Source organism: Alligator mississippiensis, chromosome 13 (genome assembly GCF_030867095.1).
Source record: "Alligator mississippiensis isolate rAllMis1 chromosome 13, rAllMis1, whole genome shotgun sequence".
NCBI lineage: Eukaryota > Metazoa > Chordata > Crocodylia > Alligatoridae > Alligator > Alligator mississippiensis.
In genome coordinates, this window is record NC_081836.1 from 18353744 (window position 1) to 18378809 (window position 25066).

At 47.5% G+C, this 25066-nt stretch overlaps 1 protein-coding gene across 2 annotated transcripts in view; it reads right to left on the reverse strand.

Annotated features, from left to right (window-relative positions):
* ACOT7 (acyl-CoA thioesterase 7) overlaps positions 1–25066 on the reverse strand; it is a 66892-nt gene that overhangs the window by 17339 nt on the left and 24487 nt on the right. For both annotated transcript variants that reach the window (XM_014605788.3, XM_059716936.1), the window contains 2 exons: positions 23708–23794; positions 2943–3059 (listed from right to left, as the gene is read on the reverse strand). In XM_014605788.3, the coding sequence (XP_014461274.2) occupies positions 2943–3059; positions 23708–23794 (204 nt within the window). The remainder of the gene's footprint in view (positions 1–2942; positions 3060–23707; positions 23795–25066) is intronic.

Here is a 25066-nt window from a genome sequence, read left to right on the forward strand (position 1 = left end):
AACAGCAGTTCTGACTGAACAAAGACTTAAGGTTACCATACGTCCGGGTTTTCCCGGACATGCACTCTATTTGGATCCTCCAATCTTCGTCTGGGTGGTTTTTTTTAAAGAAATATGATCAAATGTCTGGAGTTTTGGTCAGCTCAGCTTCGAAGTTTTTCCTGGCACTTCCCGGCTTGCCCTAGCAAGGCAGGTGACGCAGCTAGGCAGGGTGGCGGAAGCTGCCCTGGCAGCTGGATGCAGGTAAGTCTGTGGGGCATGATGGTTGGAGAGCCACAGCTTGGGGACCATCTTGGGGGCTGTGGAGGGGGGCACTAGTGTGTGTGTGTGGGGGGGGGGGGAAGAGGTGCCTGCTGGTGCTGGGGGAAGGTGTTCAGGTACCAGGGCTGCAGCAGGGCGGGGGTGGGGGGAGGAAGATGTGCCTGCCCCACCAGTGGGGGAAGGGGACGGGGGGGCCCTTCAGGGTCAGCAGGGAGCTGTGTGGCCCAGCCAGCAGCACCAGGGCCAGTGCCCTTGCTCGCAGGGGCAGGGGGGAGATGCTGCAGGACTGGAGGGAGCAGGAGGCTGTAGGTCAGCAATGAGGGGAACCAGCAGGGGTAGGAGGGCCATGGCTTGGGAGTGAGGGGCACCAGGGGAGCAGGGGACTGTGGGGTACTGGCAACACCAGAGGGCTGTGGGTTGACATTGAGTGGTACCAGCAGGGATGGAGGGGGTTGTAGGTTGGGAGTGAGGGGCACCAGCAGGGCTGAAGGAGGGGATGGCGGGGTGGGGGCTGTGGCAGGACACCAGTATATCACTGCCCCCCACAATTATATACTCCCCTCACCTGCACAACAGGTGTCTTTTTTGGAAATGGAAATATAATAACCCTACAAAGAATTCTATGATAATCTTGTTTGTTAAACCTCATCTCTGGAGAAAGCTCCTTACTCTATTGGACTCTATGTCACAAAGGCTTCTTTTCAAACCCCTGCACTTTAACCATTCATCATTAGCTCTGTACAAATTCAGCCAGTCTGACAACAATCCAAACGCTTTCCTTGGGATTTAAAGTCATTCAAATCATTCACTAAAAACCTGACGCCAACAAAGTGCTAGAATGCTCTTTTCTATTCTTATTTTAAGAAAAAGCAGAGGAAAGAGTGGGGTTTTATTCCCTGCAGGATATGTAAAAATAATGTCAGCTCATGCTCAAGAAGTCACATCCTAGACAGAAGACTGAAACTGGTAATGAATGGACCCTCACCCAACAAAAACACATGTGTGCATTATGAACATTCAGGAGCAAGTTTAAGAGAACCAGAGGCACAAGGAAAGGTTAACAAGAGGAGAAATCCGCTGCCCAAGGGAGCTAGACAACTGCAGCCTAACAGCAACCTTATCACCCATTAACTCCAAAGTTGGATAACTCTGGCACTTTCCTCAAATACCTCCTGAGCTCAGAGTAAGACACAGGAGTGCAGGACTATCACTGGCAAACACAATAGAGAAACCAGGTCTCCCAAGCCGTGGGATTCCACTCAATTTCCCTGCCAAGAATGATGCGGGCCAACCAGCCTATAAATGTCCTATGAGAAAAGTATCTTCTGGCAGCCACTGATACCCATTTTCAGTCCAAATTGCATGGAGAGTTGTACAACTACCCCATTTAAGGGTAAGAGCTTATGACCCAAGGGCATATATCAGTTGATATGATGTAACCATTTTATTCATCTGATCCTAATTCACAGTAAGAGAAGCTAAACTGCAATAATTTACCCCAAATGAATGTAGGCAGTTTAGCTCCACTCGCTACAGGATGAAACAGTTACAATGGATAGCTGCACTAGTGGTAAAACATCCCCCAACTTTTTAAAGCATATAACTGTTTTGCCTGCCCACACCCACACACACTATACTTCTTTACTATGCAACTAGGGGAAGAATCTGAACCTGCTTATTGATACTGCTTGAGCCAGTGGCCTTTTAATCAGCAAATCAGATTTGGGAGAAAACATGCATCTCACAGCAGCAGCTTAGACTGTTTGCTGCTTCGGATAGTAGAGAAATCTTCAGACCTGGGGATTTCCTGGCACTGCCCACACCAAGGCCTGAGGGGCCCAGGGAATTTCCAGGTCTGTTGGCTCTAGATAAGGGCTAAGCTGGGCACAGATGTCCATGGATCCTGGCTACGGCTACCTTTTCCTCTGCACCGACTGGATTCACACGTTCAGATAACCTGTAACCAAGCTGCACTGTGTCAGGTTCTCATCTATTTTCAATTAGCACAGGAAGTAAGTACCTGAGGTGTGAAATGGGGGGAACAAGAGGCAGGAGTGAGATGTAAAGTGATCTCAGGGGGCTGACACCATGCTCAGCACTCACAGCCAGCCTCCCATATGCTCCGCTCCATCACATACCTGCACTCGTAGCCCTTCAAGCAGGCTGGGTGGCCTGAACATAGTGGGATGAAAGCCGACCTGCGCAGTACTCCTCAGGTTCATGCTTTCAGCTTGGAATGAGCAACACCCCAGGCATAACTCCCCACATGGCAAGATGGAAACCTGTACGTGCACACCTGGGTAAGTGTGGACAAGGACAGGTGTTCTGCTTCACAAAGCCTCCACAGAGCTCTGACTCCAGCCTTCTGGACCATTACTGATCTCGGCATAGAAATGCTGTTTCTATGGGAACGTGGCCCAGAACCCAGCAATGACTCTCTCAGGGTACAGATTTTGGGATCAACTTACACTGGGCCTTCACTGGAGTCTGGCCCCAATAAAACATTTACATCTCACACCTCAGCCTTGTGCTCTGGCCAGAGGAGGCTCCCTCTTCCCCTCCCTCCCTTTGCAGCTTGGTACAGGGCATAGGAGCAAGGACATGGCTTTTGTGAAACACTGATCAAAACCCAGGCCCCCAACAAGATGCTGATTCCCTCACATTGCACACCAGCCCTTTACCTTTCTTGATCTTCTCATGGAAGTTGATGGCATCCACTGAAGCTGTGACGATGTTGGTCTTGCAGTGGCGCGCTGCTACGATTCCAGCCACCTCATCCATTAGCTTCATAGTGACACCTGCAAAGTGGGGAATCGCAGACCAGAATCAGGGCAGCGAGGAAACCACAAAAAGCACCATTCCAACAGGACAGAAGGCAAGTAGAGACCAGCTGCTGCCATGCTCTCCTGTACCCTCAGAAACCAGAGTGCTCCCTCTCACCCCGGGCTTCCCTGACTGGAATTGAAAGTGGAGAGAGTCTGTTTGGGAGCTAGGGAAGGACAGAGACCCCTGTCATCTCCACTGGGATGGAAGAAAGCACTGAGCAGGTGGTTTGCTGGTTTAACTGTGGAGGAGTAGCAGCCCAGGAGACAATTTATGCATGGACCTTGTGCTCTCTCCACCCCCTCCTTAGACACTTTGCAGAAGTAGCTGAAGGGTACTGCCTCTCCTGAGAGTTATTTACAATTTAAGTACAAATGTGGGGCAACGCTGATGATGGACAAACCACAGAGAGGAGACAGACTGATGCGGGAGGAGGCTGACTGAAACAATCTCACACAGCTGACACCTGAAGGCCCAGGCATACAGTAACATTTCAATGCACTAAGGGCAGTTACAGCTTATGCCTGGTTCTTACTAACCTACTCATTGTAGGGTCTCACCAGGTAGTCTGTCAAGAGACTCGGAGGCAGATGGCTGTGGCTAGCACAGGAAGGACACTCCGTACCTCATCACTCTCCCACAGACCAGCATGACTTGGCTGTTAAGCAGCTTAGACCTCAAGTGGCCCCACCTGTACATTGCTCCCCAGTCCTCAGAAACATTGTATTGAGTAAGAGAACACGCTTTTTGCTGCCAAGCACTGAGCAGGCAGAAGAAAACTATCCCAGACACTTTATTACATATCTCATTAGCTTGACAACAAGGCTCATTGCAGCAATGTGGCATGCCCGAGGAGAGCAGGGAGGCAAAAGAGGCCCTGCCTCACCAGCAGATTACTGTTCCATTATGGACTGAACTCATGAGATGTGTCTAAAGGAGCTGTCTGACTAGATTCAGTGGCAATAATAAAGTCATGACACCATTCAGCCTCCCTGAGGAATGTAGCTACACACACCAGGGATGTTCAGCTGCAACCTAGGTCTGAGCCAAAATATGCTATAGGCAGTCTAAGTTTTGAATGACAGATTTTGGAGCTGTCCCTGCTAAAATGACTCTCATGGTTCTGCTATAAGAGAAGCACAGTGGCAGGGCCTCCTGACATGCAGTCAGTGTCTGGTTAGCTCTAGGATTACCAGCATTCCTCCTCACAGGACCTGGGAGTGACAGACACTTGAAGGCTGTGACTGGGTGTTTTTTTAACTCTTTGAAAAGACTCAAATGAAGCAGATCCCAAAGTGATGTGACATTCAATACAGGTGCTGAAGCAGGGTCAACAAAAGGAAAGCAGCGCTCCTCTGTGTTCACCCTGCCTCACAGGGCATGGTCTGCCCAGCAGCCCCAGGTACCTCCTGTCCCTGTTCTGCATTTATACCTATGATACGAATCCTGAGGACAAGATATGCTCTGTTGAAGCTGTGGATGAAAGGGCTTGCACCTCCTGTGATCAAAGGCAAAGCGTGCAGGGGCAGGGCTGAACAAGGAAGCTCAAGTCTGCAATGCAAGTCATGCATAAAAGGTCTCTACTATGAGTCCTGATTGCCTTAGTCATGCATAAAAGCACTTTAATTTTATGCTGAGACCTTAGCGACGCATTTGCACAACAAAAGGGGACACTGAGGAGGAGCATGCGGTCTGCAAGAATGGATCCAAGAAGTAGAGAAACTGGGATGAGACCCTTGCTGCTTCAGCACAAAGGGTCTAAGTGGGTCGATGCTCAAACAGCACCCTCAGGGGCTCAAGAGCCATCACCGTGGCTCTGACTTTCTGGCCTCAGAGGGTTTCCCTGATGCTTTGCTCTGATGAGGTAACATTTGTTGTGCAACTTTCATGGTTTTAATAATTGATCTTCATTTGAAGTGGGATTAGATATAAATATTTAAGTCAAGCTGGTGTTGGCAATCACAGAGTTAGAGGGGGTAATTACAATATGCAGCAACAGCACAGACACTTTAAGAGGCTGCGCCAGAACACAAAGGCTGCCATTCACAAAGAAAGCAGTGACGCCTCTTGGCTGTGTCAAGCCCCACCAGCCTAATCAAGGCCATGTGCAAAGTCTGAGAGGAGAAGGGACAAGCTTAGGCTAAAAGAACATTGCGGTAGCAGAGTCGAGCTTTCAGAAGTCAGGAAGTGCCATGAAGGCTGGTCAGACACTGCCTAGTTCACTCAGATGTCTCTGCATATGCTTTCTGATACAGATCAGAATTACAGGATCACATGCTATGGCTCCCACAGGACCCTGCCTCAGTTAATATGTGGAACAGACAGAATCCATTTAATGAGCAGTGATTCAGAAATTCATTTTATCCTCATTAATCAGTGCATAGCCCCTGCCTTTTGTTTACCGCATGCTAATCAAGCTCTGCCGTGACAAACAAATGATCAGTCTCCTAGCCATGGGGTTAACAGTGCCCATTGTTACTGTACCCAAGTGCTTCACATGCATTAGCTGATCCTTCATCACAGCACACCTGAGGGGCCAGAGGCTGGATTCTACCCACAGAGAGCAAAGGGTCAAAAGGACTCATTGGTTTTGGGTGCCCATTTGGGACACCTGGATTACCAGGCTTCACATCATTCCTCATATGTTCACAGTAAAGCTCTGTAGACCCTCAGTGCTAAGCTGGGCACAAACAGTGACACACAGACCAGAATGCACCCAGCACACAACTAGGTCCAGCCCCAGCCTGTGCACTGCATGAGGTAGGGGGATCCCATGTGATCACATAACTGAAACCTCCATGTGTATACAACTGAGAGCCTGAATTCCCCCTCCCTTTCCCATGCTGGACTCCAGTTCCCTTGTCCAAGCAGCTGTAGTCTCCTCTCCTACTCATGGTCTGAGCTCCAAGCTCTCCCTGCCATCAGATGGATCCCAGCTCACCAGTTCAACAACAGGTCTTCAGCTAGAAAGTGCTGGGCAGCCTTAGCAAGCTGCATGGCAGCCCCAGCCTGGTTAGAGTAGAGTTGGTACCCCCAAAGGATACCCACTCTCCTCTGGATTCCTGCTTTCTAAGCAAACGCTCCCCTGTGGAGAAAGCTGGTGATGGCAACACCCCCAGAAGTCAGACAACGTATGCTACCCAGCTGCCAGACCAAGGGGATTAAACCTCTCATGTACAAGGAGGCTGGCGTTTCTCACACCCACGTGTTGGAAATGGCCTCCAGGCTCAGTAACAGTACAGGGAAGAGTCTGCTGAGTGCTGTTATTAAATATATCATCTTATTCCTCCGAGACCTCACCCTGGCTAGCCCACAGCGGAGCTTGCTGCGTGCTTCCACGGACAGAATAGCTAACTGTTGCTAAAAATAGCACAGCAGAGTGAGCATGCTAAAAAATACTGACATCCTTCCCAGCTCCTTTTCCTACTTGAAAGAACAGGATGTTAGCTATAAAGGAGGAAAACTACATTCTTCTTTCTTGATACAAGTGATTTCCTACCAAATATGGACAGGGCAGGCAATAGCCCAGATATTTATTTAATACTGCCTCCTGCCCCCCCTCCAGTATCTGCATGGTTCTCAGGCTGATAAATTATACTAATGCCTGCTCTTTACCCAGGTGGACTGAAGGGGTTTACTTGTGCTGTTCCTGGTAAAAAAAACAATGTAAAATTCAGTGGAATCTTTGTATGCTGTTTTGTAACTGTAATTGCACTGAATTTGTTTAATTCTGCCATGACAAAATCATACTATGTGAACTGCTGGGCGAGAGCTGCAGCGTGCAGTCTGGGCGTGCACACGGAGGGGTGTCGAGGGTCCAATCTATTTTCCTGTTGGATTCTGCATGCTTGTTGAGCCCTTCAGGATCCAGCAGGACTAAAATGTGTTATTTCTTCACAATTGTCATCTGATGGAAAACCCATGTGAATGCCACATCACTCTAGCAGACAGAACTATAACAGGCTGAGCTGCCCACCCCACCCCACCTCACTTCAGGGGCAGTACTCTGACCCCATGCCTCTCACCATGCTCTGGCCTGTGGAAACAGAAACCCAACATTGTGCCCACTTTCCAGGTAAAACAAAGCCAAGTCCTGCAGACTGTGGCCTTCCCTAGTATAAGCACCTGGGAAAGGCTGTTCCAGAGAAGCTATTTTAACACCACATTCTGGGAGAGATTTTCAAAAGCACCAATGGCAGTTCAGTGTTTGACTGTCTTGCATACCTATAATGAATGTGAGAGGCCAAGGGCAGATCCAAAGTAAACAGAGACAGATGAGTTCAATTATTGATCTTATAACACACTGCACATGACCTTAGATTGGGGAATTTGGTTTCCTTGCCTCAGGCCCCAACTATAAAATGAGGACAAAGCATCCTTCAGTCCCATGCTAGGTCTTATGCATACAGACTGCAAGCTGCCCAGGGCAGGGGCTTACATGCATCACAATGTGGCCCTAACCTGGGTCAGGGCTCAGAGAGGTAACGGCAAGGCAGGCACCACTTCCCTGATGTCAGGGAGAACCACAAGATCAGAGCTTCTCTGAATACAAAAATCGCTTAATGAGGTAGTCAGGGACAGGCCTAGACGATATAGATCCTGTGCTCGACAGCTTCAGCCCAAGCATTTTCGGAAATGTGTTCTCCAAAGCCTAACTGCACACAAGATAGAGTGGCACTAGGGATTCAGCGCGAGGCATTTCAAACACCTTGGACACAAAGGGAACATCTATACCATGGCAGCAAAATGCTCGCACACCACCAAGGAATTATGCCTCTCCCATCCCCACAGTTCTGCATCCCACACAGCAACCTCAGGCAGGCAGCATGGAGGACACTGGGGTGCCCCAGACTGTTGCTCTTGTGCATGCCGCAGGGGTGCCTCTCTGTGCCCTCTCCTTTCCAGGATGCATGCCTGCAAAGCAGGAGGAGGTGGGCAGGGCATGTCTCCATGGCAGCGTGACTGAGACAGGGATGTGCCCGAGTGTTTGATTCTGTAAATCACTGCCATCATGCTTTGTGCTGTGCCAGTACTAGGACAGATGTAAGCAACAGGGACAAACATCACACCTGGCTAATCCACAGAGGTGTCTAACTGCATCTCAAACCCCAGATTCACTTGTATTCACTTGTAGCCCAAGTGTTACCTTGTCACAGTGAAATTTATTAAAAGAAAATGCCAAATCGTGACGCAGAAGCTTACAGTAAGTGATATTTATGCTAATAAAACAATTCTCTGCTTTGCACACATCCTCATTCTGGGTCTTTGTGTGCCACATTGCCTCTGCAAGGACTGTTTTGTCCATGCTGGATGGGAGTAACTAGACTTTTATTCACTGTTTTATTGGCACAGTTATCCCTTTTTACATTTAATTATGAGCATCAACATCTACTTTCCTTTTCCTTACACACCTCTTCTCAGGCTCACTCTAAATCCTTGTAATTTCATCTTGTTTGGCATGCAACAGACGCTGCCAGATAAGGGAAAATCATTTCACCATATTACAGTCATTTCATATCCTGTATTTATAATCTGAGATTTGCAATTTAATAAATGACAACAAAATTGTAGGAGTTACAGTCCTTATGTGTCAGGGTTATTTATTTTCTTTAAATTCAGAAAAGCAAAAACAGCCACGCTTGTCCTTAAACATTAATCTAAACATCTGGTACTACAGATATTTTTTAATGCAACATTTAACTGACTGTGGGTCTTAGAAAGAATTGACAGCATATTGAGAATCTTTAAAAACCACTGTGAGATATAGATCCTTATTTTAAAAAATTAAAACACCCTTCTCAAAGGCATTTGATGCATGACTAGGTCATATTTCCCTACAACAGGACCTAACTAAATTGAGTTTATGATGAACACTTTCATTTAGAACAGAGCAACGAGAAATTCCCCTCTTTTCCTTATCAGATATTAGTGGGGTAATGCATTGCTGTAATGTAATGCATTGCACTTCTGTGATGATCTGTGATGCAGCAGGGCCTGGGAACCCTTATCAGTTGCAGGCTCAGCTCCATGCTGCTCACTGTGGAAGAGGCACTGAGTGAAAATGCTTGCCCCAGACAGCTTACAGATGAAGGTGTCCAACAGGTGACACCACTGACACATGGGGTAGGTGGGAGTGAGAGGAAGGGCATCTGAAAGAAAAATGAAGTTTATAGCAGGAAAAAACAGAAGTCTCTGCTCAGCACTTGCTAAGCTAATGTCAGATGGATGCAATTTGTAAGCCTTATGACAGACAGATAAAGACACTGAAGCCTCTCTCAGCAATACACTCTAAACCTGGACAGTGCAACTGATGCCGTCATCTAACCACTTGTTTCTTTTTGGGGTAAGGGCTTGTCTGGATTTTTTAAATGCTGACCTGTTTGGAGGCAAGCCATAGTTCACAGAAATTCCCCAGTCTGCTTTAGTTGGTCCTAGACTAGAAGAAAAAGTACCTGGTTCAAAGGCAACATGACAAAATTATTTCAGATGAACCTGAGGTGACGTATGTCCTCAGAGGCCAAGGAAATGCTAGAGAACCCTCATGCAAAGTACACTTTTAACAGGCAAGCTAATGAACACTTGAAACTGCATATAAATAAATGTTTAATTTTAAATGAAAAATGTTTGAAGTCTATGCAGTCTGTAATTTAGGAGTAGCTTTTTTCCTTAGCATATTCCATCTGCTTGCAGCCTACCACATATGTGTTGCATCATCAAGAGGCTCCCAGCACACCTCTGTGAAGGGCTAGGTGGTACCCACTGCCAGACGGCAAGCTGAGGGTTCCTACTGCTGCAGTAACAAGCCCTTTCATCAAGCTAACCAGGGCAGAGGGGGAACACAATGCTGTGATCTGGGATCTTACATCCCACTTACTTCAGATGCTGTGAAGATATCTTCTGCAGACGCACCAAAAAGTAGGAACCGGAATCTTGGGATAAAAGCATTTCAACATGGGCTGTCTGAATGAAACACCACTTAGTACCTACTTTATACCTAGCTAGATAGTAATTCCCTCTGTCAATGAGCACTTGTTCCAGAAACTGGGCACGTAGGCAACTTTTACCTTTATGAATGCAAGAAGGCCAGCCAAAACCACAGTAAACTTAACCTCCAGTCTACTCTACAGACATCACGCGATTCTGAATTAGGTGCTATATACTGTGTTACAGATCTCTACCTACAAAGGCACTGTACAGGAGATTCACAATGCATCCTTAGGGAGACAAAATGAATAAACAAAAAAACCCCCTCTGTTGTATCATGCTTAAGCCCAAAAGGGAAACAGCTAGTTGGTTTACAGAGCAAAGGAATAGGATGCATCAACAATGCATGGTGAAGATTTCAGTAAGGAAGTTTATGCTGGGAACTGAAGAAGCCACAACACATTTTATTCCTGCAGTCATTTTCAGAAGCGTTTCCCACTCATCTGTAAGACACACGCTCGAACTTGGTGCACCTAGAATAAGACATCAAAACCAAGGGGAGCAAGGGCTTACTGAAACTTGCAAGGGTGCTCTCAGCTGGTGCCTGTAATCAACATGGCTAACAAGGAATCAAAGCCCAATGACTGCTCCCACTCCCACATGAAAAGTTTTCTGGTTGCTACTGGCTCGCATGGAATACATAAACTGGAAGTGCTGGCGGATTGTACAGAGGACTTGTCTCAAGACCTGACTAAAGTTCACAGCCCTCAAAAAGATGGTGCGATGCCCCAGGTCAGACTGCACTGCCACCACTGGCAGGGGCAGGCAGGAAAAAGTGAGCGAGACTCGCCACCACCTGGCAGCCCTGGAACAGACCATGGCAAGTCTGCAGGCCAACTCAGTTTGCTCTGCTAGAGAAACGTCCACGTCAGTCAGAGGCCTCATCACAACAGTCAGAGAACCCTCTGAAATGTACTGGTACTACAGGAAGACAGAAGAGGACAACAGAAAAGAAATGGCAGACCTTATCTGGTGGAGAGGGGTCTGGCATAGACTTTTTCAGGAGCAGACCCTCTGAGGAGGGCAGTGGGTGAAGGCACGGGTATAGAAATGGCTGCGTGGGCATGTGGTTGCACGATGTGAACTGTGTAATGGGTTCTTAGTGTGCTTTGAGCTGTCAAGTGAACCACGAGGGCCACTTGGCAGAGTGTTGGAGGTGGAGTTATATATATTTTTGCAGGAAAAAAAAAACAGTCCGAGCACCCAGCTCCTCAACCCACTAAGGGGTAGCCTGCAAGACCAAGGAGAGGGGAGGAAGAGATGCTGCTTTGCCCAGCAGCTGGCTCCCATCCCATCTAGATCTAAAGGTCTGGATTTGTTCCACTTCTCATGCGAAGTGATTCCAGCTCTCTCCCTGAAACTTATAGGCTTCACTATGCTACACTCACTAGCACCGCAACTGAAAGAGACTTGGGGGGTCATGATTGACCACATGATGAACACGAGCCACCAATGCAATGCTGCAGCTAGCAAAGTGAACAAAACTCTGGCTTGCATCTACCAATGCATCTCAAGCAACACACAGGATGTCATCCTTCTGCTGTACTTGGCCTTGGTGAGGCCACAACTGGAGTATGGGATCCAATTCTGGGCTCCACAATTCAAGAAGGATGTGGAGAAGCTTGGGAGAGTCCAGAGGGGAGTCACATGCATGATCAGAGGGCAAGAGAACAGGCCTTATGAAGACAGGCTGCGAGCAATGGGACTCTTCAGCCTGGAGAAGCACAGGCTCAGGGGTGACTCAGTGGCAGCCTATAAGTACATAAGGGGTGTGCATCAGGATCTGGGGGAATGCCTGTTCACCAGAAGACCCCAAGGGATGACAAGATCTAATGGTCACAAACTCCTCCAAGACCATTTTAGGCTGGACATAAGGAAAAACTTCTTTACTGTCCAAGCCCCCAAGGCCTGGAACAGACCTTCCAGGTCTGCAAGCACTACCCTGGACTCATTTAAGTAGTGTTTGGACACTTATCTTGCTGGGATCCTTTGACCCTAGCTGACTTCCTGCCCCTTAAGCAGGGGGCTGGACCCAATGCTCGTATGAGGTCCCTTTCAGCCCTAATGTCTATGAAATCTTTGAAATGCCAGAAGTGCTGGTGCAGTGACAGAGGCCATTAGCACTTTCTGTGCTAGAGCACCCATCCCACCCTCCCCTCCTCCCACTAATTTCCCAGATCAGTCAGAGCAGACTGCGTTTTCCTTGACTACGCTGGCTCAGGCACAGGAGGTAACAGTCTAGCACTGATCTTCTGGCAGAGACATGTGCATGTCTCTACACTCATTCCTGTTGGCCGTTATTGCCAGTCTGTCAGAGACAAATGAAATCACATTAACCTTGATTTATAGACAGGCCTTTATGTGCAGCATCCCATAGCTCTGTGTCTGAGGCCAATTAATTATGCCACCTAAGGGATTCAAGGGCCCCTTCTTACCACAACAGCGTGGAGCCAGCAAGGAAATACAGAAAGCCCAGCCTGAGACAGGGTTCATGTGTGTGTGCATATGTACACTGGCTAAGAGTAATTACTCTTAATTACAAGGAGATGGGAGGTCCTGGGTATCTGCCTTCTCAGTTTAATATAGGGCATTCAATGCAAACATGAAGAACTAGTTACCATAAGGAGGAACTGGTGATGACACTTATCTGGTCTTCTCCAGAGCCCCCCTATATGAAGCTTTTGCATGGTTTACAGGATATAACACTCACACAAAACACTCAACCCCAGTGGCTGGGAGAATGGACCCCTAAATCCTGCCTGTTTAATGCATCACATTTCCACTACTCTGAACCCATGAGGCAGTGACCCACTTCCCCTGAGCAACGTGCAGTATCTAGCACACTACCTAACAAGGCAAGGGCCTGCAGATACGGCTATTTCTCTGCCCTACAGGCCTCGCTCTTCCCCTAGTGTGGGCAAGCAGGCTTTGTCCAGGCTACATCCCACCTGCAGCAAGTAGCCGCATGACAGATGGGGCTTCACCGAGAACCCTGACTCAGCCATCGCCTGCACCACAACATTGCTTTCAAGTTAATGTTAATATATTCACTCTAAAAAGTTCCCCTTTTTCTGTTTTAATTGCACCCTCCTAGGTGGCAGAAGAACTGATTGGTAATGAAGAATTGCCATGGAAACCACACACTTTATTAGCACCACAAAGAACCGTGACTCACCTGCTGGGAGACATATTTTCTTTGTCTGATTAAGGACATCTCCATAGGGGTAGCACTGCTATTGCTGAACCCCCAAAACCTGCCATTCTAACTGTCTCTCCTTTTACACATGCACTTATAGCAGCATTTAGGAAATCAAAGTCTGAGGCTGGTGACTCCGAAGCATGCAATCACTGCAGTGACCAGTGGCAACTGTGAGACTAGTGCAGCCCAGCTCTGTCAGCTGTAGCCCTCCTCTAGTGCTGCACTCTGCACCAGCTCTATGGCAGCAGAATGGGCACCTCCGGCTCTCAGGCAGCCCCAGCCTGGCCTCCCTTAGAGGCAAAAGTAGCTCACATTCTTTTGAACCATGTTCTTTCTATTTGCCTTCTGCTGACTGACCCAAAAGGACTAATGCCAGCCACAGTCAGGTTCTTCTCTGCAGTGAGGAAAGCCAGACACTTTACATATCTGAAATGAAAGCACCGGTCGTCCCAGTCTGGACTGCACAGGCTAGGGCTGGGACTTCAAGAAAAGAGCCAACCTGGTACTGAAGCCTGCCTGGGGCTCTAGCAGAGCAGAGGTCCTTACAGTCGTAACTAATCGCACAGTTCCTACCCACAAAGCAGTTCAGTGGAGTGCTTTGTTACAAGCTCCTGGCTGCTCCGTGGAGCTGCAGCTTTCCACATATTCTCAAAATAGAGCTTCCTTTGCTCTCCCTGACGGCAAGATCAAGGATCCTCCCTCCGTTCCCTACACTGCTTGCTGCCATATATTGTGAAAGCAGGAGGTACAGAAAAGGCTGCCTGTTACCTGCTTTGGATGGCTTATACTAGCTTTTCCAAGGATACCCATTATCCAATCAAGAAACTTCTTGGCCATGATGTACGTGACGTGCGGACCTGGCAGAAGGAGGAGACTATGATAGTGAACGGCGTGATACAAGCAGGCAGCTAAAGAGATCGTTCTGCTGAAGCAACCAGCAGGCAAGGAAGGAAAGAGTACTGCTTGCTTTGAGCTAGCCAAGGGCAAAGAGCTCTAACTCACCTTGTTCTCTCCAGTTTTGCTTGCTCGCACTGCCAGAATGGCTCAGGACTTCAGAAAAAACAGAGGGATGTCAGGACAAACCAGACTGAGCACAGGGCAGGCAAATCCTCCATTTTACCACCTCCATATTCATCAAGGCAGAGAATCAAAGCAGAAACTCAGCAGATGGAAGTATCCTATTGCCACTTCCTGGGCCCTGAAATCTAGTTAGACCCTTGTGCTTGGGTCGGCACTTAACAGAACAGCCTTTCAGCTTGGCCAACCAGAGCTTTTGAAGATTGCATCCCACTAATTCCAGACTCTCAGGGGATGTTTTGGGCACCTGTGGAGAAAACTCCACTGATCTGGAACCACTGGAAAACTGATTTCCTTGCCCTGCCCTGTGATATCCAAGGTAACTTGGCCAGTTGTCACTCAGCCCAGCATATTTGGATACTTCAATGGCTGAAGGGAGTCAGTAAACGAACATGCAGGTCAGGACTGAGGTGCCGTGATAGAGCGAGGTGAGGTGGGGGAGGCAGGGACACCTCAGGGTAGGAATAGCAGGGGCAGCTGCAAGTCAGCAGCTGTGTTGGCTGAGGTTGGAGATCTGCACTGTGGTTCTCTCCACACTGTGCCTGGCTCAAGCAAGGTCATTTAGCTGGGTCAAGGGCTGACATTAAACATCCCTGCGTTTCTAAAAATAAATAAATAAATAAATAAAAGAGAAAAAGTCCATGCAAAAGCCATGGTAGCCTCCATTCCACCAGGGAGGCATGAAACTGTTGGCCACACAAGCAGCGTCAGGAGGAAAATGCACTTGTCCGACAGTTTTTCACACACAAGGAAAGATGAGGGGAGCTGAAAAACCTCTGAGCTGCTATTTTAAATTGAAGTCACAACTTCCACTGTGTTTATTATACGAGACGAGCAACTGAAAAAAAATCTCAGAAAATGCAAATTAGAAAAAAATCAGCAAAGTTTCAAGTAAAAAAAAACCAAAAACCCCAAATAAAAAACCAGCACACAGTTATAGGTCCAGGCAGAGGCTTGGCAAGGAGTGAAGCAAGGTCCCAGCACTTACTATGATGCCTTTTCACAGCACTACTCCACATCTTTGGTGGGGTTTTTTCCAGGACCCTGTGACTTGCACTGGGTTTTAAATAGCCAGCACTGCACTGCTGCAGCATCTGTTGCTTTATGCTAATTCATCCTCACAGCTGCTAATTATACCTTGATTTTTGTTGATATCCCAGCTATATTTGTTTGGAAGAGGAGCAGAAAACCGAATGCATCCCTTTGCTACCCTATTGAAGCCGCAGGTGCTGGAAACTGGAGGCTTTCATTCCACATGCTTTGGAATTAGACAGTGCGTCTTCACAATGCTCCATCAGCAACATCATTCTGCACAGAGGGATTATGTATACTCATAACACACTTCCCTGCTCTGATTGCTCATTCTGGGTCTCCACATGAAAGCAGTGAATTGGGCATGATTATGTCTGCAGATTGAAGAAATTAGTGCCATGAAGTTTGGTTTTGCTTATCAGCAGGTTGGACTTTAATCTGCACATTCAAAAGTAAGGGTGTCGCCCTCTCTTCCAATTCATCCAGTCAGGGCTTTCTTCTCTTTTTTTCTTTTTATCCAAATCAATGTTAAGCCAGATTTGATTTGCGCTAATGGGATCAGTACTTGAGGACACCCTTCTCAGTCTTAAAATGAAACATAGCTCTAATTTGTTTCCCTGTCAGTTGTCAAATCTTCTTCTATGAGAGGCACAAAGTCTCGCTATTAACTCCCCATATCCAGCTAGCTCTGGATACTATTTACATCTTGGCTCCACAGTGTTGGCAGAGCTCAGCTTTCTATAAAAAAATACAACTCTGCAAAGCTCTTGTTAGAAAGGAACACCAGCCCATTTTCCCCCACCGTCCTTTGTAGTCACTTGGCACTCTGGAAGTCTTTACCAAACTCTCCAGTGGTGCTGTAGTTCATGCTGACTGCAGTGCACAGAGTGAACCTTACAGAGAAATTAAATGTTTGAACCTTTACTTTCCAGGCCCCACAGGCCTAATGAAAGAAGAGAAAAGAAATTGAAAGAAAAGGAGATAAGGGAATAATTAAGTCAGAAGCTCAGCATCCTGCAGCTTGCAGTGAGGTATGTTGCAACAGACAGGCAAACCCTGGCTGAAATTACCATAAGATTCCCAGCCAGGCAACCATGGTAAATTTTCAGTGCAGCCAAATTATTTGACACCTAGTAGAAATTAAAGGTAATTGTCTTCCCTCTGAAAAGTGGCTTGACATTAATGCAGGGCAAATCAAAAGCAGCTATTCTGTTGCTAAGGCCATGTGCTTGTGTTCTGAATTAATTTCCAGTCATCCTACCATCACCTTTCAGGCCTCAACTCAACCTGCAAGAGATGTGGAGACCTTTACAAAAGCCTTTAGTAGTTGTCTGAAAGACTTCCCCTTCTACATGAAACTCTCTTAGGCAAGGAGCTGGAGAGCAGATGCAACCAGGAATGTCACAGGCAGATCAGAGAAGTAGGAGAGCCCTCCAACAAGCCCAGGCCCCCAGCATTCTGTTACAGCACATAGCAAGTGGTCTGGGGGGTGGGGGGAAAGAAGGGGGTTCTGTAATGATCACCTGCCCCATGCTCCACAGCCCTACATACACCTCTGGCACCACCTTCTGCATGCCCAACTAATTGAAAACCAGACTGAAAATACATACTGGGAAGAAGAACAATTAATAAAGCAAGGGCTTCACTCCCTCATCCCTAGAGAGCATCTGGCTGTGCCCAGGTCTCTGGGGCTGGTTCCAGTGAAGACATGCCAGCAGCTGAAAAAGGATGAAGCCATCTCCTGGCTCCCTAACTGGGGTGAAATGTGGACATGCCACTTTCCTAATAGGACCTCTTTGCAAAGGCAGGTTGACTTTAACAACACACTGCAAGCAACAGCTCTGGGGTATTTACATGCAGACATGCTTAAAAGGAGCCCAGGCATTTAAAGTGACTCTGCAAATACATTAATGCATAATGATACCATTGAGTACTTGGGTCATTTCATTTTGGATACAGGCAGATGCAGCTATATGTAAATGAGAAAACCAGACCACTCTATTGTCCTCAGATAGCTTCTCTGTTTATCCACTCTCAGCTCCTGCTGGCTGGTGCAGACCCAGCCGGGCTCCTCCCATCCCCAGTAGCTCGTGGGAAGCTGGCTTCAGCTGCATGCTGCTCTGGATGGGATGGACCCAGCCAGGTCAGGACTGGCCAGGAAAAGCGGCATGCAGCTGAAGCTGGCTTCCCAAGTGCTGCTGGGGATGGGAGGAGCCCAGCCAGGTCTGCAGTGGCCAGCAGATTGGTATAACATGACAAGCCTATGGCTGGGGTGGGGTCAGGCTCCCTAGATCTGAGACCTGATGTAGGCTATGGTACAGAGACTCACTCTGGAACAACATGCTAATAAACTTGTGTCTATACCTGCCAGGAACCCAAGCAGCAGGTGGTTGATACCTGGTAAGCTCATGCGAGTAAAGACTGCTTATTGCTTTCTGTGTGGCCTTCAAAATGTTTTTATCCTACTAAAATATGCCATACTTTGTGAGAGTCATTGCCTCCGTATGAGAAAGCAGAATCATAGCCACTGAACTAAATTCATGCCCCGTGGGAATAATCACAATTCAGCAAAATGGACAGGAAGGAAAAGCCGGAGTTCTAAGTGCGCACCCTAAAAGAGGCCACAAAAGAGTCAGAAGCACAACCTTAGAACCAGGACAGCTATCCAGTGACAGCAGTCCAGGAGACATGATGGGAATCCTCTACTCTCATGAGATTTAGTAAAGCAAGAGGACATGAGAACAACATGTAGGCAGAGACAGTGCAGGGCCTTGGAGCCATGTTAATAAGTGAGGACCAACTGTGTTCCCACTCTGGTCAGTGACTAATTGTGGGTACATCTTCACTAGCTTCAAGCCACTCAAACCTGCTGCCAAAAAATAAGCCCTTCCTACCCACTTACACTTCACCTGCTCTGAACTGGAAATGAGGCAGTAAGGGCCCTTCTAGGGTGGTCCAAGGACAGTAGAAGCAGATCACACACAGAGTGAAAGATGTTCCCAGAATTTCCTCACCATCACATTTCTTCTGAAAAGCAGGGATGTCCTGAGGTTCATTTAATGTTTGTAAAATGCTTGGAGAGCCCCACATAGACGCACTGCATAGAAATGCAAAATATATTTTTTTACTTATTTGGTTGGTACCTTGGGCTGAGATTTTCAAAGCTGAGTCAAAAGGCCAACTTCCATTAAAATTAATGGGATTTAGAGGGCTCCAAATCTTTTATGGCAACTTTGTAACATGTCTATCTACCCCTTTTTGCAAATCTCAACCATAGTTTGGAAGCTCAGCCAAAGAACGTAAGAGCACAAAAAGTGCCATGCTTGGTCAGCCCAATGGTCCATTTAGCTCAGTATCCTGTCCCGAACAGTGGCAGAGGTGGATGCTATACAGGGAGAGTTTTGAACTGGTTAGACCCATTTTGTTGTCACTTCCTGCAACTTCATTGGTGTCAAAGGTCACGTGACATCACTTCTTGATGTGATACCGCTTCCTGTGAGGTCTTTGAATGTAGCTCGCCAGCCCACTGGGTGATAAAAAGTTCATGATCCAGCCCCACATTAAAAAAGGCTGGACACCCCTGCTCTAGCCTATGCTGAAGAGATGTTGCATTTTATGAAAGTTGGGAACAATTTTGTATCTAAAGATTCTTGTAGCCTGGATATGTATTAACAGGTACTTGAATGCAGCTGTTCCACCCAGAGAAGCGTGATGGTAAGGATATTGATTGTTTGAGCCACAAGCCATGTTGATCAGATATCCAACCCTGTATCAGTGAGGAAATCTCAAGTACTGGCAGATGAAAATTGCATTTCTTTTTCAAATGTCGCTTCCATGCCCAGATCCCAACATAGGAACAGATTAGACTACAATATATTGTGCTGCAACATCCACAGTGACAAAGTCCCCATTAAGCGAATTTTGCTGCAGTAGAACTCATGAAAACTCATCAACCAGGAAAACATGAAGATGAAAAAACAGTTCCTTTAAGTTGAAAAAGGCACTTTACACCTTCAAAGAGCTGTACAGGATCCAAGCAATGGCCAGCGCCAGTCTCATAAAAGGTGCACCAACCACATGAATACATTCAGTAAAGACCTGAGCATGCACATTTTGAATTGTTGCCACTCTGTGAATAATCAGTGTACATGCTCCTTGAGCAAGTAGCATGTCTCTCTGGCCCTCCAGTTAAGATGACAGTATATGCCAATGACATGACTTTTTGTGAGGGTGATAGCCAGTCCTTGATCAATGGTCAATGGGCCTATGAGCACACCTTCTCAGCCTGTACCAACTAAGCCACAACTGGCACATTTCTGCTGAGCACCTGAGCTGACAATCTGCCTGGAGGCCTGTCCTGGTGATGTGATAGCTTCAAAGCCCTGGGCATTTTCCTAGGCTTGCCAGCCTATTTAGCCAAGAACTGGGAAGGCCTTGGTAAGGACATCAACAACCTGGCAGTTACTCCTCTGTGGCACTGGTGTGCCATTCCTGGACCTGCCAGTGACCCTGCTCAAAAGACTCCAGAAGCTCCTTGTGGTCTTCTGGAATGGGCATCACTGGCTACAGTGGGCTGTCATGCACCTGCCCTGCCCACCACCTAAGGAACACTTCCCCTGGCAATGGCTGGCCTTTATTTTCCTGTATCAAGTGGGAAACCTCAACCTTGATTGGGAATTTTTCCTGTTGGACCTCGATCACCTCAGCTGGAATGCCCTGCCACCCTTCTACCACAACCTTACCTGGGCCTGGTGGGTCTACTTCCAACTGAGACCCCAGGCCAGGCACTTGCAACTTTCAGAGCTGCTGCAGGAGCCCATAGTTCATGACTTGGCCTTGCAGCAAGGCTTTCTTGGTCTACTTGCACGCCATCAAGCTGGCCCACTTCTTCCACTCAGCTCAGTCCACCTGACTCCTGGCAAAAGCCCTGGCCAACCAGCTTGGCCTGCACTCTGTCTGTTTTGCTTTAGCTGAAAGGAAAGCTGCCCCCACCCCCCCAGATGTGCTTGCTGGCCTAGAAGACCATCTCTCCACATGACAAGCCCTCCCCGATGGCAGCTCACTAGACAGACCCCTTCTATCACTGCCAACAATCAAAGTGGCAGGCCCAGCACTCTGCTGTCCCTCCTTGCGCCCAACCAGAACAGTGACAGGATCTGCCTTGAGTTCCTATCTGGGAAGGCATTTTACACATGGACAGCCAAAGTGCATCATGCTCATGTCCTTGCCACCTGCCCTAACACAGCTGGGAAGTGGCACCAAGTGGCAGCAGCACCATAGCAAGCCTGCCTGACTTGGCACATCCAGTACAAGCTACCCATTGCCAAGAAACCTGGTGACTTCCAGTGATGGCTGCTACTGCATGGTGCCCTGGCTACAGGCATCTTTGCCCATAACCTAGACTCGGTTGTGTGAGCAGCCCGTCCTTTCTCCAAGAAGGTGGAGACTCTTCCACACCTTTCTGGACTGCCGCTAGCTGCAGCCACTCTTTCTGGCTCTCAGCAGCTTCTTTGGTACGCTGTACCTGGACTTCTCCAAGACTGTATACATCTCTATCCCTACTGACCAGCTACGGAGAGCATAATCTGTCTGGCCTATTTCCTGCTGGTTTAGGCCAAGATGGTGGCTGAAAAGCCACAGTATCAAGGCCCTCCACCTCTTCTACTTCTTGGCCCAGGCATGTGTCATATTTGAATTTGGACATTTCATCTTGCAACAAAGTGTGGAACAGTTTGTGTCATGCTAGGCCACTGAGAGGGCATTCTGCAAAGTGGAAGACAGACAGCTGATCCTACATATGTAACCCCATGAGGGGCATAACCTGATCAACAATTGCTGGAGGCACCAGCTTCCTTGGCCAGTGGGGGTGTCACTGGGGTATCATGCATGTTATACCCCTCTGAAGGCGCTCTGCACATAGGGATTTATATCCTACTCTTCCTGGGATCCTCCACCCTGGCTTTTCCTCTCCCAAGGAAATCAATCATTCTAGGGAGAGTTACCAGCTAACTCCTACTCCCTATGTGCTGCCAGAGGCTTCAGCACACCTAGTCCCCATGTTAATGGTGTCTCAGGCTACAAACAGACATCACCTTTATCCCAGGATAAACCATTTTATCCTAAGACAAAGTGTGACCATCCATGTCTACTGTTCCAAAATAAATCCTAAAAAAGTTTATCCTGGATCTGAACAGCTATCCTGGGACTGAATCATTGATTCAGCAAAAGAAAGCAGCAGTGAATTCAGCTGCTCACTAAACCCCAATTAGAAAGGCAATGTGTGTACTGCTAATCCCAGGATATTTCTGTTCCAAGACATGCACAGGCACACCTTGTCCAGGGACAAAAGCAATGTCTGTTTCTTGCTTTAGTCTGAAACACTTGGCTTGTAGCTCTCAAAACAAGACACAAACCTCAGAGGGGGCCTTTGGGGGGACCAGAATTTGCCACAGCAGCTCCTCAGCTGGTGGCTCTGGTTGTTTGTGTACCCAAACATGGATACATCAAGGATTTCCAGCTCACCAGGTGGTAAGGCCAAAGGGTCACAGAGTAATTGTCCCACCCCATGGGGCAGAGAATCAACCTCACAAGGGTGAAAGATGAATAAGAAATCCATCCCTAACCTGTGCATTGGTTGCAACATGACTTGGAGTTTCCTGTTGAACCAGTAAGACCTCAACAAACATATCCCCATAGTACTCCCAATCAAGTTTGGCCCAGACCCTCCACACCAGGCAGCAGTGAGGTAAGCAGGAACCAGCATCAGCATTTCACATAAGTCTCCAACACGACAGGGCTCCAGACAGCCAGGCAATTCCTGCAGCAGGACTGCTGGGCAAGTAAATTGAGCAGCCACGGAAAAGAAGGCTCATCTGGAGCGCTCTGCTGTCCTAGGACATCCTGGGGTCACCACCCCTGCTAGGCAGCTAACACAGCTTTCTAAGATGGAGACAGGTGCAGTCCACTGGTCTAGGGAAGTTCAAGCAAGTAAAGAGAGAGTTCAGCCCTGCAACTGCTCCAGGCATGCATTACACATTGCAACTCATGAGAGAAGCACTTCACCCCATCACTATGCAGGCCCAACACTGCTTTCTGTGGGCAAGGTCTAGCAAACCTGGGAACTCACTGATGTCCAAACAGTCCCTAAAGGTCTTTATTAACATGTCCACATAGAGTTTAGTAGTGAAGAGAGTGTCGTTTTCCTACTGTCACTCTTCCCTGCTGGATAATTCTACTTGGTAGGCTGCTACCCTTTAAATTGGGCCATAAAGCATTTAGTGCATATTCATTTCGGGCAGAAGATTGGATTGTCTAAAATAAGTGAATCAGCACTTTCTCGCTAGCTGTGCAAAGCAGAGCAGAACTTAACATTGTCACTCACAAAACCCAAGAAAATTCAGCTACTTTAAAAAGCTAGATGTCAGATTAGCAGCTACTTGTATCTATACATTGTATAAACACAGATTGAAGCCATTCAGTACTCTCCCTGGAGATCTAGGGAAGATTGAGCCAATGACATATCATGAGCATCATGTCAGTCCAAATTACAGGCTTGTCAACTGCTACATAAGTAGAGATGCTACAGAAGCTACTGCAATGGTATCAGAGCCCTGAATATCAGTGTTTAATGCCTCCTTTCTCACCAGCAACACAAGGAATACATTTCTTGGAACTGGCACATTTCAGTAGCTGCCATGCCATCTCCTGAGCTGACAAATACTAATGGGGGTGGGTGCCTTTGTTACCCTGAGTGCAGAGTTCACATTCACCAGCTTCGGTATGCTTCTGACTTCTAGAAAGGGGAGTACCATCCAGAGAGGGTGGCTAGAACCTGACCCTGGTTACAGGCGGTATCTCAAGCTGAAACCTTCTCCTTGGGCTTCAGCCTGTCTGGCATCCACACCAGTCCCCATTCCCCACCCCACCAGAAGATAGATGGTGCTACATAGCCTTCAGAGAACAGACAGCCTGAGATGGAGGGGTGGCACTCACTAGCGCTCATCTTGTCTCCTTTCCCTACCCCATGTTTTGAAGTTGTGGAGTCTCTCCTACACTGCTATCAAAGCAAAGCCACAGCAGAGCCCAGCACCCATCACTGCAACATCCCACCCCCACTGGGATTCCCAGGCATTACAATGCTCCAAAGAATCAACTCCAGGTTTTCCCACTGCCCTTTGTCTATAAGAGCACCTTAGTGGGAGGGTGGTTTGATACCACCGCGCAGCAAGCCTGTCACATGGTTTCTAGCTAATCAGCAAGCTAGACCCAGTAACACCTCAGAACCCTTCTCAGTCTGATGCAACACTGCAGCGAGGCCAGCAAATTACTCACCTCCATGCACGAACCCAAGGAGAGTGCAGTCTGACGGCCCCACAAGATGGATCAGGCTGGACTGGCTGTAGCCAACAGTGTATGGGTCTAGGAGGAAAAAAGAAGAGGTCAGAGCGGCTCTGCATGCATCTCTGCTCACTCCCAATGGCACACTGAAGGGTGCCAGGCAGAGCCAGGAGCTGGGAAGCCTGCTTTCTCACCAGGTATGGATGCTATCAAAGTATTTGTGCCATGCCACCAAAGACTGGTGTGCATTCAAACTCAGCAGGCACATCTACACATTCATTAACATGCCTTAATTCTTGTGCATTTAGTTTAGTACTTGTTTAATGAAGTACTAACTAAATGTAGTAGCACTGGCATACTTTTTTTTGCGACGCACATTGTGCCTAATAACGCTGCGCTGTAGGCTATTAGCATGGTTTGTAACCACTGTACTACTGTGCAGTGTTAGTAGGTTCATGTGCAGTAAATATCTCATGTAGATGCACCCAGCAACTCTAAATGGTTTCAAACAAAGAAAAGCAGGCCACTGAATGCATCACAGGTCACTGCAATCCCCATTCCAGGTCTTTGCAAAGGACTGACTGTAAAGTCATTCCCATTTCAATTGGGTTGCTGCATCCTGGATTGCCTGCCTTTACTCCAGCTGTCCTACATGCAGTCCATTCCTGCTGCTTTGCCCTGTGCTTCTGCTCCAGCCAGCCCCCTCTTTCCCTCACTGGAGGCCTTCTTTGGAACAGGCCTTCTATGGAAACTTCCATCTGAACTGGCCAAAAGCCTAAAAGTGGTTCCAAACCCAGTCTAAAACTTACTCTGCTCAACAGTTGTTTATACAGTTCCAAAATGACAAGAGAGAGCAAATGTGGGAGGTGCTTATGCAACCTGGAGAAGCTTTTTTCATCTCTGCATTCAAAGATAAATAGGCACACAGGTACAGACGTGCCACCCAACACAAAACAGAAGACTAAATTGCTCTTTGGCCAATCAGTGCTTTGAGACTAGGTTAAAAAACTAGAAAACTGTGTGTAGGAACTGTCAACACAATGTTAATGCTTTGAGTGCTTTTCCTCACTTGCATGTTTAACTTCTTTCATTGACACTTCATTAATACTCTGAATTTAAATACAACAGTATAAAAGAGTTCGTGCCAAGCCCTAAGGTGAAGCTAGCTGAGATCACAAGGTAATGTAACATGCTATTTTTATTTGCTGATAAGTGTTAGACTCAGAGTATGAAAAACCTGCACTAAGTCATTAATTCCAAGAACTGTTCAGAGAGAGACCACACTCAGAGCATGTGACCCTCCATTCCATACCCGTCTGCACATATGAATAAGGAAGGCATTAAGTAGCAAAG